General features: G+C 41.1%; 1 protein-coding gene across 1 annotated transcript in view; it reads left to right on the top strand.

The window, feature by feature from the left end:
• Nucleotides 1-14,052, top strand: part of sacs (sacsin molecular chaperone) — a 36,153-nt gene that overhangs the window by 7,592 nt on the left and 14,509 nt on the right. The window contains exons 4-10 of the mRNA XM_084065533.1: nt 3,848-3,938; nt 4,024-4,109; nt 5,953-6,064; nt 7,160-7,306; nt 8,950-10,145; nt 10,650-10,939; nt 11,854-11,945. Of these exons, the coding sequence (XP_083921659.1) occupies nt 3,848-3,938; nt 4,024-4,109; nt 5,953-6,064; nt 7,160-7,306; nt 8,950-10,145; nt 10,650-10,939; nt 11,854-11,945 (2,014 nt within the window). The remainder of the gene's footprint in view (nt 1-3,847; nt 3,939-4,023; nt 4,110-5,952; nt 6,065-7,159; nt 7,307-8,949; nt 10,146-10,649; nt 10,940-11,853; nt 11,946-14,052) is intronic.

Raw genomic sequence — 14,052 nt, 5'->3', positions numbered from 1 at the left:
CAAATGGACCCTAACGGGTCCATTTGGTTCCACTTGTACACTCTCAGAGTTAAATTAACATTGATTTTACAATATAAATTGGGGTCCCAGAGACATACATGCCATTAAATAGGGGTCATGCCTAATGCATGTCAAACTGGGGGTCCTTGACATTAAAATGGTTGAAATCACTGCTAGAGAGCCGTAAAAATCTTCTATTATGGGCCGTCCCATGGCTTATCTTTTCAAATGGGGGTCCGCGGTCTAATAAGTGTCTATTTGGGGGTCCTTGCCACGAAAAAGTTTGAGAACCACTGCTACACAGTACAATATTGTATTGTACAACTGTGTTGTAAAAGTACTTGCTTTACATATGACTGAAATTAGACCATTGTGAAGTGTCTGCTATTTCTGTAGTGCCCATTACTTTAAGCCTACTCCAGCAGCGCCCATAAGAATGACTTATTTTGGAAGCTTTGCCGTTCCACTTTGATTGGGTTACGAGAGTGCAGCAGAGTGATGCAGGTGGCACTGTGCCAGCCTCCATACTTAATTGGGGGAATGTATTGCTTTATGGGACACTGAAAGGCACTAACACGTTTACTCAGTTCCTCTAACTCGGTTTGCATAAGGCACATACTTCAATGCAAATGCCTGGGTCTTGCGGAATCTCTTAACCCTTTAAGATCTGAGGCGATTCTTTAAAATGTTTTCTAAATCCTAACAGTTTTTTTGAAAAAAAATCCTTTTTATTTCAAGAATTTTCAAAAATAGCAGATCTACAAGCTCATAGCGCGGCACTCGGTGCCGCGCTATGAGCTTGTAGATCTGCTATTTTTGAATAGCCAAATAAATCTTAAAGTGACACAGATGCATTCCATGTCTTAATGGGTTAAACCAATTAAAAACTTTTAAGTAGAGGTTCTCCATTGGGTGTTTTGGTATGATATAAGGGGCGGCCATAGCTGAGTGGTTAGTGAGCCCGCCTGGGGAGCCAGAGGCCCTGGTTGCCCCAGGTTCGATTCCCGGCCAGGCCAGCATATGTGTCGATGAAATGAAATTTGTCCCTGAGCAAGACTCTTAACCCCTAATTGCTCACAGATTGGAAACAAGACCGCAAGGACTTTCATGAACGACCTGTTAAAAGGAATTATCCTTATCCTTATCCTTATGATGTGTGTGTGAAATGTACAGTATGAAATGTATCAACGTTATTGTTTCTATTCGTTCACGTACAGTATACTGTATGTGCTGTATACAATTTGCTGCTTGTTTGCAGTGGTGGAAAGTAACTAAGTAGATTTACTTAAGTACTGTACTTAAGTCAAATTTTGAGGTATTTGTACTTTACTTGAGTATTTCCAATTTCCAATACTTTTACTTCTACTCCACTATACATCTCAGAGGCAAATATTGTACTTTTACTCCACTACATTCATTTGAACACTTTAGTTACTAATTACTTTGTAGATTTTGATTATTATTACAAAACATACATTACCCACTTCAGCCCCTATATACATTTCGGCCATTTGAAAATACAAATCATTTTTATACATTTGAAAACTTGAAATGGGACATTCTGCATAATGAGTACTTTCTACTTTTGGTACTTTAAGTACATTTTGATGCCAATACTTTTGTACTTTTACTCAAGTCAATTTTGAATTCCGGACATCTACTTGTGACAGAGTATTTCTATATTGCAGTATTGATACTTTTACTTAAGTAAAAAAAATGTAGTACTTTTCCCACCACTGCTTGGTGTGGAGTGCACTGGCAAAAACGTTCAAGAGACATTTTCCTTTGCATGCGGGGACACAAACTGTGGTCTTCAAAAACAGGCAGCTCTTCATCAACACAACGATGAGCAGCACTGATAGGGATGGGTTGTGTAAGGTGACGACGGTCTCTTTCTGCTAGGCAGCATATGTTGGCGTGTCATAACTGCTGAGTGCAGTCACAGTGACGCGATAGCGCAGGCTTTCACCTTGGAGAGAGAGCCACGGAGAGCAGCCGTTGCAGCAGAAGCTGAGGCATCGGGCCCGCGGTGTGGGCTTAGCTCAGTCACACGACTGTGTGCATCACGCTGATGATGCTAGTGCAGCAACACTGCCCCAAAGATTTGTCTAGAGGCTGACAGAGGACGGAGTGTAATTGTTCTTAACCCCTTTCAATCCGGGAACGCACCCGTGTCATTTTTAGATTTCAACTATCAACTATTCAAAAATAGCAGATCTACAAGCTCGTAGCGCAGCACCAAGTGACGCGCTACGAGCTTGTAGATCTGCTATTTTTGAAAAATCTCGAACATTGGTGCAAATCTTTGACGTACAACATTTTTAACTCAAATCTTTGCTTCTGGGGGGGGGGGGGGTCCCTGGAACAACATATTTTGATGGGGTCGGTGGCCAAAAACATATCATTTTGGGGGTCCTTGACATGGAAAAAGTTTGAGAACCACTGATATAACAACAATAGGCTTTTTTTTCAAAACACTGTTAGGATTCAGAAGACATTTGTAAAGATTTGCACACATTTTCACGATTTTTCAAAAATAGCAGATCTACAAGCTCAGCGTGGCACTCGGTGCCACGCTATGAGCTTGTAGATCTGCTATTTTTTAATAGCCAAAGAAATGTAAAATGACAGAGATGCGTTCCCGGATTGAATGTGTTAAAGTTGTGCACGATCACTACTAATAGTCCCCTTGAAAGATAGATGCTTGCCTCAGTTGGCTTATAAAAGAGTTTATGGCTAAGGTCATTTGTTTATCTTTTGAGAAATTTCCAAGGCTACTCTTTTGCTACCATATTGCAGCTCACAGCTGAGCTGTGAATGTTTTTATTTGATAACAGTTGGTGGTACAGTAAATCATTTATACATGTATTATTTTCTGATAGAACCAAAACATAAGCCAGTTGGTTACCTTAAAGCTGTAACTTTCCTCTTCTACCCCGGATTTGAAATCCTGCGCAAGTGCAGACATTTGTTTTACCATTGAGCCAATAGAGCCTGCCTGCTTGCTCAGGGGATAAATCTGAATCTTGACCATCAGGTCAAAATCTGTGTCAGATCCTGTGTCTAGGTGAGACATGACCTTTGACACGATCTAAATGTCTCAATAGAAGAGCAGGGAGACAACCACCCCAATTGTATAAGTTATATTGTATTAAAGGAGAATTTCAGACTATCCTTTTTCTTACTTTTATATGATATCCTAGGACGAGTGGTACAGTAGAACACTTTTATAACTCCATCCCGAGTCCACAGCAGCTAAAAACCCGAGCGGATGTGTGATAGATTGCCTATTTTCATCGCTCGAAATGTTTTGGTGATATCTGACGTTCGTAATGACAGAAACCTCGCCGCAGTGGGCCGCCATAGTGTTTACAAGCGGACTTTGGATGAAATCACAGGTGAAATCTCGTCTTGCGAGATTTCCGGAGGGGCGCATCTCACACAAACACTGTGGAGAGTTTTCTGTCATTATGAACGTCAGATACTGTATGACCAAAAAAAGAAGCGAAAGAAATTGATAAAAACGTGAGCTAGCTTCGATTCCCTCAGGGGACGCTGTGGGCGCTGGGGGCGTGTTCTCTCCTCCGCGTCATCAGTGCCCATACCCTAGGTGGGGTTGGCGGTAAAGTTACCATACAGATTGAGCAAAATTACAATGTATTCATTAAAAAGTTACATAGTGCCGTGCTGCTTTAATAGGATGCTATCAAAGTAAATAAATGAGGCACCAGTGAATAACTTTTTTGATTTTGATTTTTGATTTTGATTTTCAAATCACAATGCTATAGGTTTCATTATGCCATGTTACTGAAAGGATGTTGTCCCCTGCTACCCCCTTCTGTTTTAGCTGGATGACAGTGTGCAGATTGGGACCCTGGTGCCCACTGGGAGCCCAGAAGTATCCTTCACACTGGAGGGTAGAGGCCTGAGAGGGGGAGGTAAGCATAAAACCACATTAGAAAATAATTCTACAGTGAACCAGTTTTCAGAGCAGAAACTCTTACACCAAGTCTTTTTTTTCAGGGAGGTTTGGACAGACTACACCACCGCTGGTCGAGTTTCTTAAAGACATTCTCAGAAGGTATCCCGAAGGTGGACAGATTTTGAAAGTAAGTGCTATGTCTTGTAAGAGCAAAATCAAAGTCTTGGATTAAGTAGCTCTATGCTGAATTATTACAGGGACATTTTCGCCACTTTTGAACCTAAATCCCATTGTTCTGAGGTGGGGAAATCATTTATACGATATATACACGGATATATACACACAATATATACGTGTATATAATGTAGGGGAAAATACCCTATGTCGCAACGACACATTTGATGTAATTGGGCTTTTCCACATTTCACTGACAGATACACAGAAGGGATAGTGACATTTCTTCCCTCTTTATGATATCACATCAGAACAATGGGATTTAGGTTCAGAATCAGCAAAATGTCTGTTAAGTTGACCATTTAAATTCAAGGTGTGCGGTCTCCAAGGAGAGAGAAGGTTCATACAAGCTCATTTAGCTGTTATTGTGTGAATGAGCAGCCATGTTTAGAACTGCTCCTAGGCAAAGGCGATCCTCGAGAGGAAATGCAGAGTCATGGGGTTTGAAACTTGAAATCATGTCAGGCCTGTTGTTCTTCAGCCAGTCACTAGAGTCATTGTAACCATTTCACACTGCAATCGAAGCAGCAATAGTGCAATTAAATTAAATCTGTTAATAACTAAAGTACCATTTTAGTTTAATGATACACATGTACACTTGATACGCTACAATAGTACACAATATGTTAACTTCAAAGTAGTGCTTGCCAATATGAATAAAAAGCAATATACAATGTCAATATTTGTTATGTGTCAAATTATCTTTTTCCATTATATTTCCTTCATTACACAATTCATTACATTGAGATGTTGAAAATGATATTTTATAATACGCTTTCCATATTCTTCATTAATATAGTATAAGTGTTTTGATTTTGTTTTAGTCATAGTCTTTTGAAAAAAAACAACTATTTTGTTTTGGTCATATTTTAGTCATCTGAAATGCTTTAGTTTTTGTCTAGTTTTAGATTTTAGTGGACTAAATCTACAGTTGATTTAGTCGCCTAAAATGCATTTTGGTGGTGCCTTGATGTCATCATAATGTCTGAATTTACACTTGGTTGCGTGCTGAAAATAGCCGATCTAAAAGCTTACAGCTGTGAGCTTGCAGATCGGCTATTTTCAGAGCTCAACACCCGAACCACTTAGTTCTACTGGATCTCTTCTCCACTAGTCCCTCGCTAACATTTTTGTCTAGTTTTTTGTCAATATATTTAGTCTTAGTTTTAGTCATCAAAGCTTAGTTTTTCGCAGTGGTGGAAAAAGTACTCAAATTCTTTACTTAAGTAAAAGTACCAATACTGCAATATAAAACTACTCTGTTACAAGAGTCCAGAATTAAAAATGTACTTGAGTAAAAGTACAAAAGTATTGGCATCAAAATGTACTTAAAGTACCAAAAGTAAAAGTACTAAATATTTGAAAATAGCCGATCTACAAGCTCACAACGCGTCGCGATGCGACGCGTTGTGAGCTTGTAGATCTGCTATTTTCAAATAGCCTAGGTATAAAATAGGGCTAAAGTGGTTAATGTATGTTTCATTATATCATAATTAATATCTGAAAAGTATCTAGTAACTAAAGTTTCCAAATAATTGTAGTGGAGTAAAAGTACAATATTTGCCTCTGAGATGTAGTGGAGTAGAAGTAAAAGTATTGGAAATTGGAAATACTCAAGTAAAGTACAAATACCTCAACATTGTACTTAAGTACAGTACTTAAGTAAATGTACTTAGTTACTTTCCACCACTGTCAACACTGCTATGTATTGGATAATTCTATATATTGTCCATTGCTACATCGAAGCCTTGCTTTGATGGTTGTGTATCTTTGTTGTCGTGTGTTTTCATGAATAGGAGTTGATCCAGAATGCGGAGGATGCGGGAGCGACAGAGGTTAAGTTTATGTACGATGAGACAGAGTATGGAGTGGAGTCCCTGTGGTCACAGAATATGGCTCAGTACCAAGGTAGTGTGTCCTTCCTAACCACGTTCATCTTTATTACAAATGACTAAAGCCTAAAGCAGTGACATGTAGCTACACATTTAACCCATTGAGACCTGAAGCCGATTTCTACAAAATGTCTTCTAAATCCCAACAGCTTTCTGAAAAACCTATGTTTCTATATCAGTGATGCTCAAACTTTTTCATGTCAAGGACCCCCAAAATATGTTGTTCCAGGGACCCCCAGAAGCAAAGATTTGAGTTAAAAAAAAAGGTTTAAAATAATATAAATATCTTAATTTGCACACATTTTCTCGATTTTTCAAAAATAGCAGATATACAAGCTCATAGCGCGGCACTCGGTGCCGCGCTATGAGCTTGTATATCTGCTATTTTTGAATAGCCAAAGTGTTAAAATAATGCTTTTTAGCTCAAATGAAAAAGTGACACAGATGCTTCTTCAGGTCTTAATGGGTTAATCCTTAAAAATGGCCCAAAGCATAGTTTACAGCAGTGGTTCTCAACCTTTTCAGACCGTGACCCCCCAAAATAATCATATTTGAACTGGGGACCCCCCACCCTGACAAGCACTTGGAATTGTAAGAGTTGAGGCATTACATTTAGTTAGACTCGGTTCCACAGATACAAAATAGCCGATCTACAAGCTCACACCGCCTTGTGTTGCGAGGCGTTGTGGGCTTGTAGATTGGCTATTTTCAAAAATGTTTCCCTCTTTCTTACATTATTTGACAATTTATCATTTCTATTGTATAGTTTGTTGATCGCTTTTGTTGCAGTAATGGTCTTTTTTCTTTTCTTTCTTTCTTTCTTTTTTTTTGGAGGCATTAAAAAGGTCTTAAAAGTCCTTAAATTGTCACTTCACTGTCATCTGGCGACCCCCCCCCGCACAAAATCATGTGGGGACCCCCTTGGGGATCCCGACCCACAGGTTGAGAACCACTGGCTTACAGAACAAAGGAAGCTGTGTAAATCATATACAACATATACAATTATACTGTATACCGACAGAGTAGACTACACGTTATGTGTTATATACCGTAGATACAGTAGAAGTAAAATATTAATTCAATGTATTTCTGGATTGAAATTGTATTGCAGGTACAGCCTTGTATGTGTATAACGATGCAGTCTTCACAACTGAAGATTGGAATGGAATTCAAGAGATTGCAAGGAGCAGAAAGAGAGAAGATCCTCTGAAAGTCGGACGATTTGGGATCGGCTTCAACTCTGTCTACCACATCACGGGTAAGGGTCGTCCCAAGGAGTGAAATCCACTTACGGTACTGACAGAGTGAAGCTTCTCTCAAGAGAATGTGTGGCCCTATGTAAAACGATGTGCACCCTCCAAGTATGCATTGTGTGATATGTGGACCCTACTGATTAACATGGGGAATTAGGATAATAAACTGATAATAAGCTCTCTCCTGCCCTGCAACCTTTCCCTCCTGACTCCCCATCGCATGTTAAAAAAGCATCTGTCATTTTAGATTTTAACCACTTTAACCATTATCTTATACTTTGGCTATTACAAAAATGTCACATATACAAACTCACAGAGTGCCGCGCTATGAGCTTGTAGATCTGCTATTTAAAAAAAAATCGTGAACATTACATTTTGTGCAAATCTTTGAATATATATTTGTTAAAGCGAACATTTGTAACTCAAATCTTTGCTTCTGGGGATTCTACAAATGTCTTCTAAATCCTAACAGTTTTTTGAAAAAACGTATGTTATCTTTTCATGTCAAGGACCCCCAAAATGATATGTATTTGGCCGCGGACCCCCATTTCAAAATATGTTGTTCCAGGGACCCCCCAGAAGCACATATTTGAGTAAAAAAAAGTCCCTTTAAAAAAAAATATATATATTCAAAGATTTGCACACATTTTATAGCGCGGCACTCATGCTATGAGCTTGTATATCTGCTATTTTTGAATAGCCAAAGAAATCTTAAAAATGACACGGATGCGTTTCTGGTCTTAAAGGGTTAAAAGGAGGGGGAAACAACATTATGGTTGGTAGGCATGGTAGCATTATGTCTCAGTGAAAACTTACAGCACATAATATTATTATTATATTATGTTCAGGCCTCGACTCTATATCAAACATATTGCAGTGTTTAAGTTCATAGCAATTGTTTTTTGGTAATTAGAACCCTCTGGATTGTCACAATAGCTATTTACAGTCATTGAAGCAACATGAATGCCATGCCTGTGTTGGGAGTTCTGTGGAAAATAAATGGGTCACAGTAAAATGCCTATTGAGATGCACGGTTATAAAGACCTAATTTGAGCTGCATATGAATCAGTCATTGTCCAGAATTCCTCTCGTGATGTGAGGGACCGAGGAGTACCAAAAGTAAAAGTACTCATTCAAAGCTAAATCTACAAAGTAACTAGTAACTAAAGTTTTCAAATACTTGTAGTGGAGTAAAAGTAAAACATCATCCTCAGAGATGTAGTGGAGTAGAAGTAAAAGTATTGAAAATTGGAAATACTCCACTTAGTAAAAAAAATACCTCAATATTGTACTTAAGTACAGTACTTGAGTTAATGTACTTAGTTACTTTACACCACTGCATGAAGTTATATCTGCCAGGGGGCCCAGCATTTAAAGTGTATTTTTCCCCTCACATACTGTAAGGCTTTACTATTGGGTTTTGTGGCATACATTTAGCAATATTTAATATTTCAGTGTTATTGGTTTAAATATCACATTAACATGATTTATTGATCGCAACTATCTCACAAAATCTTAAGTGTGTGCACTTAGTCGTTCATGCTGTGGTTTTAGGGTTTGTTCGTTTTTTTGTTTGTTCTGGGTTTTTTTGCTTAACATTTTGAGCTCATCTATTGTTGTTCCATTGTCTGCTTCCTGAATGTTTCAGACGTTCCAAGTATATTCAGTGGAGAGCAGATTGGAATACTGGACCCTCATCAGACCCTGTTTGGTGTCCACGAGTCTGGCCAATGCTGGAACCTGAAGGCGGACATAAAGGAGATCACAGAGCTTACCGATCAGTTCAGTCCGTACGTCGGGATGTTCGAAAGCTCCGACAAAACCATCAAGGACGGCAGCTTTCCCGGAACGCTGTTCCGCTTTCCACTTCGCATGACGCCCTCACAGCTGAGCGCCAACATCTACAACAAAGAGAAGGTCTTGGAGCTGTTCGAGTCGTTCAAAGCCGACGCGGACACCGTGCTCCTTTTCCTGACGAGCGTGCAGAAGGTCTCTCTGCACGTGCGCGAGTCGGACGGCACCGAGCGCATGCTCTTTCAGGTCACGGCGTCGGAGAACAGCGACGATAAGCTGGAGAGGCCTACCTCGCTGAAGACGTTGGGCCAGGCCATCGACAGCTACAGCAACGGCGTGCCCAGCAGCACCGTCACGTGTGCCACGTACCAGGTGAACATTGACACCCAGGACGAGACGGCTAAGGAGAGTCAGAGGACCACCTGGCTGGTGTGCAACGGGGTGGGGGGCAGAGGGATGTGTACGGAACTGGACAGTCTAGCGGACGACCTGAAGTTCATCCCCACCATCGGCATCGGCCTTCCCCTCACCCTCATCGACACGGAGGACAAAGGCGCCGCGTCGCATTTCTCAGGGCGAGCGTTCTGCTTCCTTCCCCTTCCCCCCGGAGACGAGAGCCTGACCGGTCTCCCGGTCCACGTCAGCGGCTTCTTCGGTCTGACGGACAACCGCCGGAGCATCAAGTGGCGGGAGGTGGACCAGTGGAGGGACCCGGCGGCCTTGTGGAACGAGCTGCTCATCATCACGGTCATCCCGAGGGCTTACTTCACGCTCATCACCGAGGCCATCGACAGGGTCCAGACCAAGAAGGACCAAGACTTTCCGCTGTCGCCCGCGGGGACCTACGGCGCCTGGCCGGACCCCGAGCAGGTCAAGGCCCGCTGGAAGCCCATCCTCCAGCCTCTGTTCCAGGACCTGCTCCAGCAGCACGTCATCTACTCGCTCAGCGAGACCTGGATCCGGATGGACGAATCCGTGTTCTCGGAGTTGCACGACGACGAGGACATCGCCGAGACGGTGATCAGCTACCTCCAAAGCTCAGGAATGCAGGTCAGTGTTGATTTCGTCGACGACTAAAACTATGACGAAAAATGTTACTGACGAAAACTAGATAAAAACAAACTAAAAACCAAGCTATGATGACTAAAACTAAGACTAAATATACTGACAATTTCGTCAACAAATAAAAAACGAGACTAAAATGAGATCCAGTAGAACTAAAAGACAAGTCATTTTATGTTTGGTGTCGGGTGTTGTGCTCTGAAAATAGCAGATCTACAAGCTCACAACGCGTCGCGCTGCGACGCGTTGTGAGCTCGTAGATCGGCTATTTTCAGCATGCAACCGAGTGTAAAATCAGGTATTACGACGCCATCAAGGCACCGCCAGAATACATTTCAGTCGACTAAATCAACTGTAGATTCAGTCGACTAAAGTCTTATGATATTTAGTCGACTAAAACTATACAGTAAAACATTTCAGATGACTAAAATATGACTGAAACTAAATGGAATTTTATTCAAAATTTGCTGTCAAAATCAACACTGTTTGCAGGTGGCCAAAGTGCCTGCCGCGGTGGACACCGTGATGGCCACGTACGCGGCCGAACCCAGCATCGTGAAGAAGTTGACCCCTTCGCTGGTGCGGCAGGCGATCAGGAAGTCCAAGCACAGAGGCTCCTCCCAGGAGAAGCTGCGGCTGCTGGAGTTCGTGCTCAGCGACGACTGCTGCACCGAGCTCATCGGCCTGGAGCTCCTCCCGCTGCAGGACGGCACGTTCGCGGCGTTCTCGTCCTCTGTCGGCGACAAGGACGCGGTTTATATTGCCTCGGAAGAATACCCCAGGTACATAAGAGTGAAAAGTGGTATGCTATCTAAAAACACATTTCTATGCTGCCCGTTTTCTATTATGCATGGCTTGGTTGTTTTAAAAAAAGATCTTTAACTTGTCTCCTACCCTCTATCACACTGGTTCTCAACCTTTTCAGGCCGCAACCCCCCCAAAATAATCATATTTGAACTGGGGACCCCCCAATATAATCATATTTGAACCGGGAACCCCCCAAAATAATCATATTTGAACTGGGAATCCCCCCCCTCCCCTCCCACACACACACACCCTGACAAGCACTTGGAATGTAGGAGTTGAGGCATTACATTTAGTTTGACAGATAAATATTGTGAAAATAGCCGATCTACAAGCTTGCGACGCGAGGCGTTGTGAGCTTGTAGATCGGCTATTTTCCGATGTTTGACCCATTTTTATAGTTTAGTTTGTTGATTACTTTTGATGCAGTAATGGTTTTTCTTTCTTTTCTTTCTTTCTTTTTTTTTGGAATAAAAAATGTCTTAAAAGTCCTAAAATTGTCTCTTCACTGTCATCTGGGGACCCCCCCCCCTCAAAAAAAAAAAGTCATGTGGGGACCCCCCTGAGGTTCCCGACCCACAGGTTGAGAACCACTGCTCTAACACAGTAACAGACAGGCTTTACATTAAACATTTGTTTAGTCTCTTCATTGTTTTGGTAGATTTGTATATTTTTTACATTCAATGTTTTTGCAATATTTATTATTCAAACAAACTGTAAGTACAGCTTGTGTATACAGAGGCTTATTTGGCTTAGCCACTGTATGACAGTCTTGATACGGATTGGCATCAAGAAACATAGAATAAAACTAATGGATATAAGTGATGATGCCTACAATAGCCTGAAAACCACCAACAGAATATTGTTTGAAACATGTTTTTCCCCTGTTAAGGTCTCTGTACCCAGGACTGGAGGGACGATTCTTATTGGAGGATATTAAGCCGTCAGTTATGAACAGCTTAAAGATCGCATCCAAAAGCAGAGGTATAAACTTACAATACGCTGATTCATACAATCTCTCTCTCTCTCTCTCTCTCTCTCTCTCTCTCTCTCTTCTCTCTCTCTCTCTCTCTCTCTCTCTCTCTCACACACACACACACAATTTGCAGAAACATCTCTGTGATTCCAAATAGGAAGGCTTTTATGTTGTGTTAGTGCCAATGGCAGAACCATAATCCTCATATTAGTATTATATTATTATAATTTCTAAGATGTATATGTTAGATATAAAAAAGATTATATCAGTATTTGATCATGTAAATAGCCATAGTAAATACTGTAAGTACTGAATGAAAGGGTGTTCCCTTTCATTCAGGGGTGGGGGTCTTCATAAGTATTTTTGAGGCATTTGTCCTATACAACACACCAGTCTGAAGTAGAAGTGCTTACTCTCCTAATATCTTGCTTCAGACATCATACAGGCACTCTGGCTCCAGCCACAAGTTAATAAGCTTTTATTCCGAAGGCTCCGTTGCCCATTATGCTTTTTTTTTAATTGACATAAATGGGATAGATAATGGGGATACAAAACAAACATTTTTTGGCCAGGTGCCAGGCTCTCATTGGCTAATGCTAAGCATTGGCACAAAGACTGCTGCATCATTCTATAGAAAATATTTGATTTATAGCTGCTCAATAATAATAATAATCTTTATTTCAGACCCGTGGGTCCATATAAAAGAAGACAGCACATAATATAAAAAGAGACAGCAGTATATAGGTATATACAATATATATAAAAGAAAACAAAACAGATAACTCAAGCGCACCTACCCACCACCTCACCCCTCCCCACCTCGCTCACACATACACCAATTCATGAGGCGGCTGTCAAGCGTCCGGTCAAAATATTCATCAAGGCATATCAATGCCTGATTAGGGTTAACAATCATACCTCTGCAAACATACATTGGCCAGTAATCTGAGTCCATCCTAAATGGTGCATTTAAGAGAGCTAATAAGTTGGTAAAAATAGTTCCTCACTCAAGGGTAGCTGAAAAACCTTGACTTGACAGATGCTGAGGATTTATGTAGGCCTTGAAATTGGCTTCTTCTGACACTAGAGTAGGTCACCTCATTCGCCTGCACGACGTCCAGAGGGATGGACTGATAGATTCATGACCAGACGAGAGAGAAGAGAGAGAGAGAGAGAGAGAGAGAGAGAGCAGAGTTGGTTTGGTGCCTCACATTCCACTGGCTTTCAGATCCTGGCCACGCTCACTTGCATACTCATTCCTGGAGTTTGCCAAAAGGGCCATTAGCCAAGCAATGAGAATATGCTGAATTTACAGATTTGTCCTCTAAAACCCACTTTGAAAGACACAGAACAGAACTATACTACTTCCATAATGAAACAACAAAGAAGATGTTTTTACATTTTACATAGTCAGAAATAGCATAATTCTTACCCCGCGTGTAAATGGTCACAGCATGTGGTATGTTTCTTTTCTTGAGCCAAGAGAGAGAGAACTGTGGATCTAGTGGGTCACTATATCTATGTTAAAGCTCACACAGCAGCTAATATAAATTGGCTAGACAAACTGGATGTTACACTGACCGCATACATGTTGGCATTTTCTATACTTGAGGCGTTCTGCTATACTGTAGCATTAATCACAATTGAATCTTGTTAATGCAACCACACCCCTCCCACACACACACTTCCCTGGGGCACAGCGCACAGCACCCCCCCCTCCCTCCTCCCCTCTTCCCACCAATCTATAAGGAGGAGTTTCAGGGCTCCTACTGAACATTGCTATGTCATCATTACTGTCTCCTGGCTAGCAGATTGATAGGTTGCGGTGCTATCAAGGGAAATTAAATCCTCTCTGCATTGTATTTCTTGCTTATTGGGGGGAATTAATAGTCTCTCGTAATTTACGCATTCCTACGATTCCTACCTGGGTCACGGTCACTGAATTCCCATAGACGTGTTTAATATCGCGTCATATAAGAACTGTGTTAAAATTATAAACAAATGAGCAGTGGTGTAAAGTAACTAAGTACATTTACTCAAGTAGTAGTATTTCCAAGTATTTCCAATTGTCAATACTTTTACTTCTACTCATCATACTACATCTCAGAGGCAAAT

This window comes from Gymnoscopelus microlampas (assembly GCF_963454915.1).
Source record: "Gymnoscopelus microlampas genome assembly, chromosome: 8".
Classification (NCBI taxonomy): domain Eukaryota; kingdom Metazoa; phylum Chordata; class Actinopteri; order Myctophiformes; family Myctophidae; genus Gymnoscopelus; species Gymnoscopelus microlampas.
Note: the sequence above shows the minus strand (reverse complement) of the source record. Positions and strands in the feature narration are given on the sequence as shown.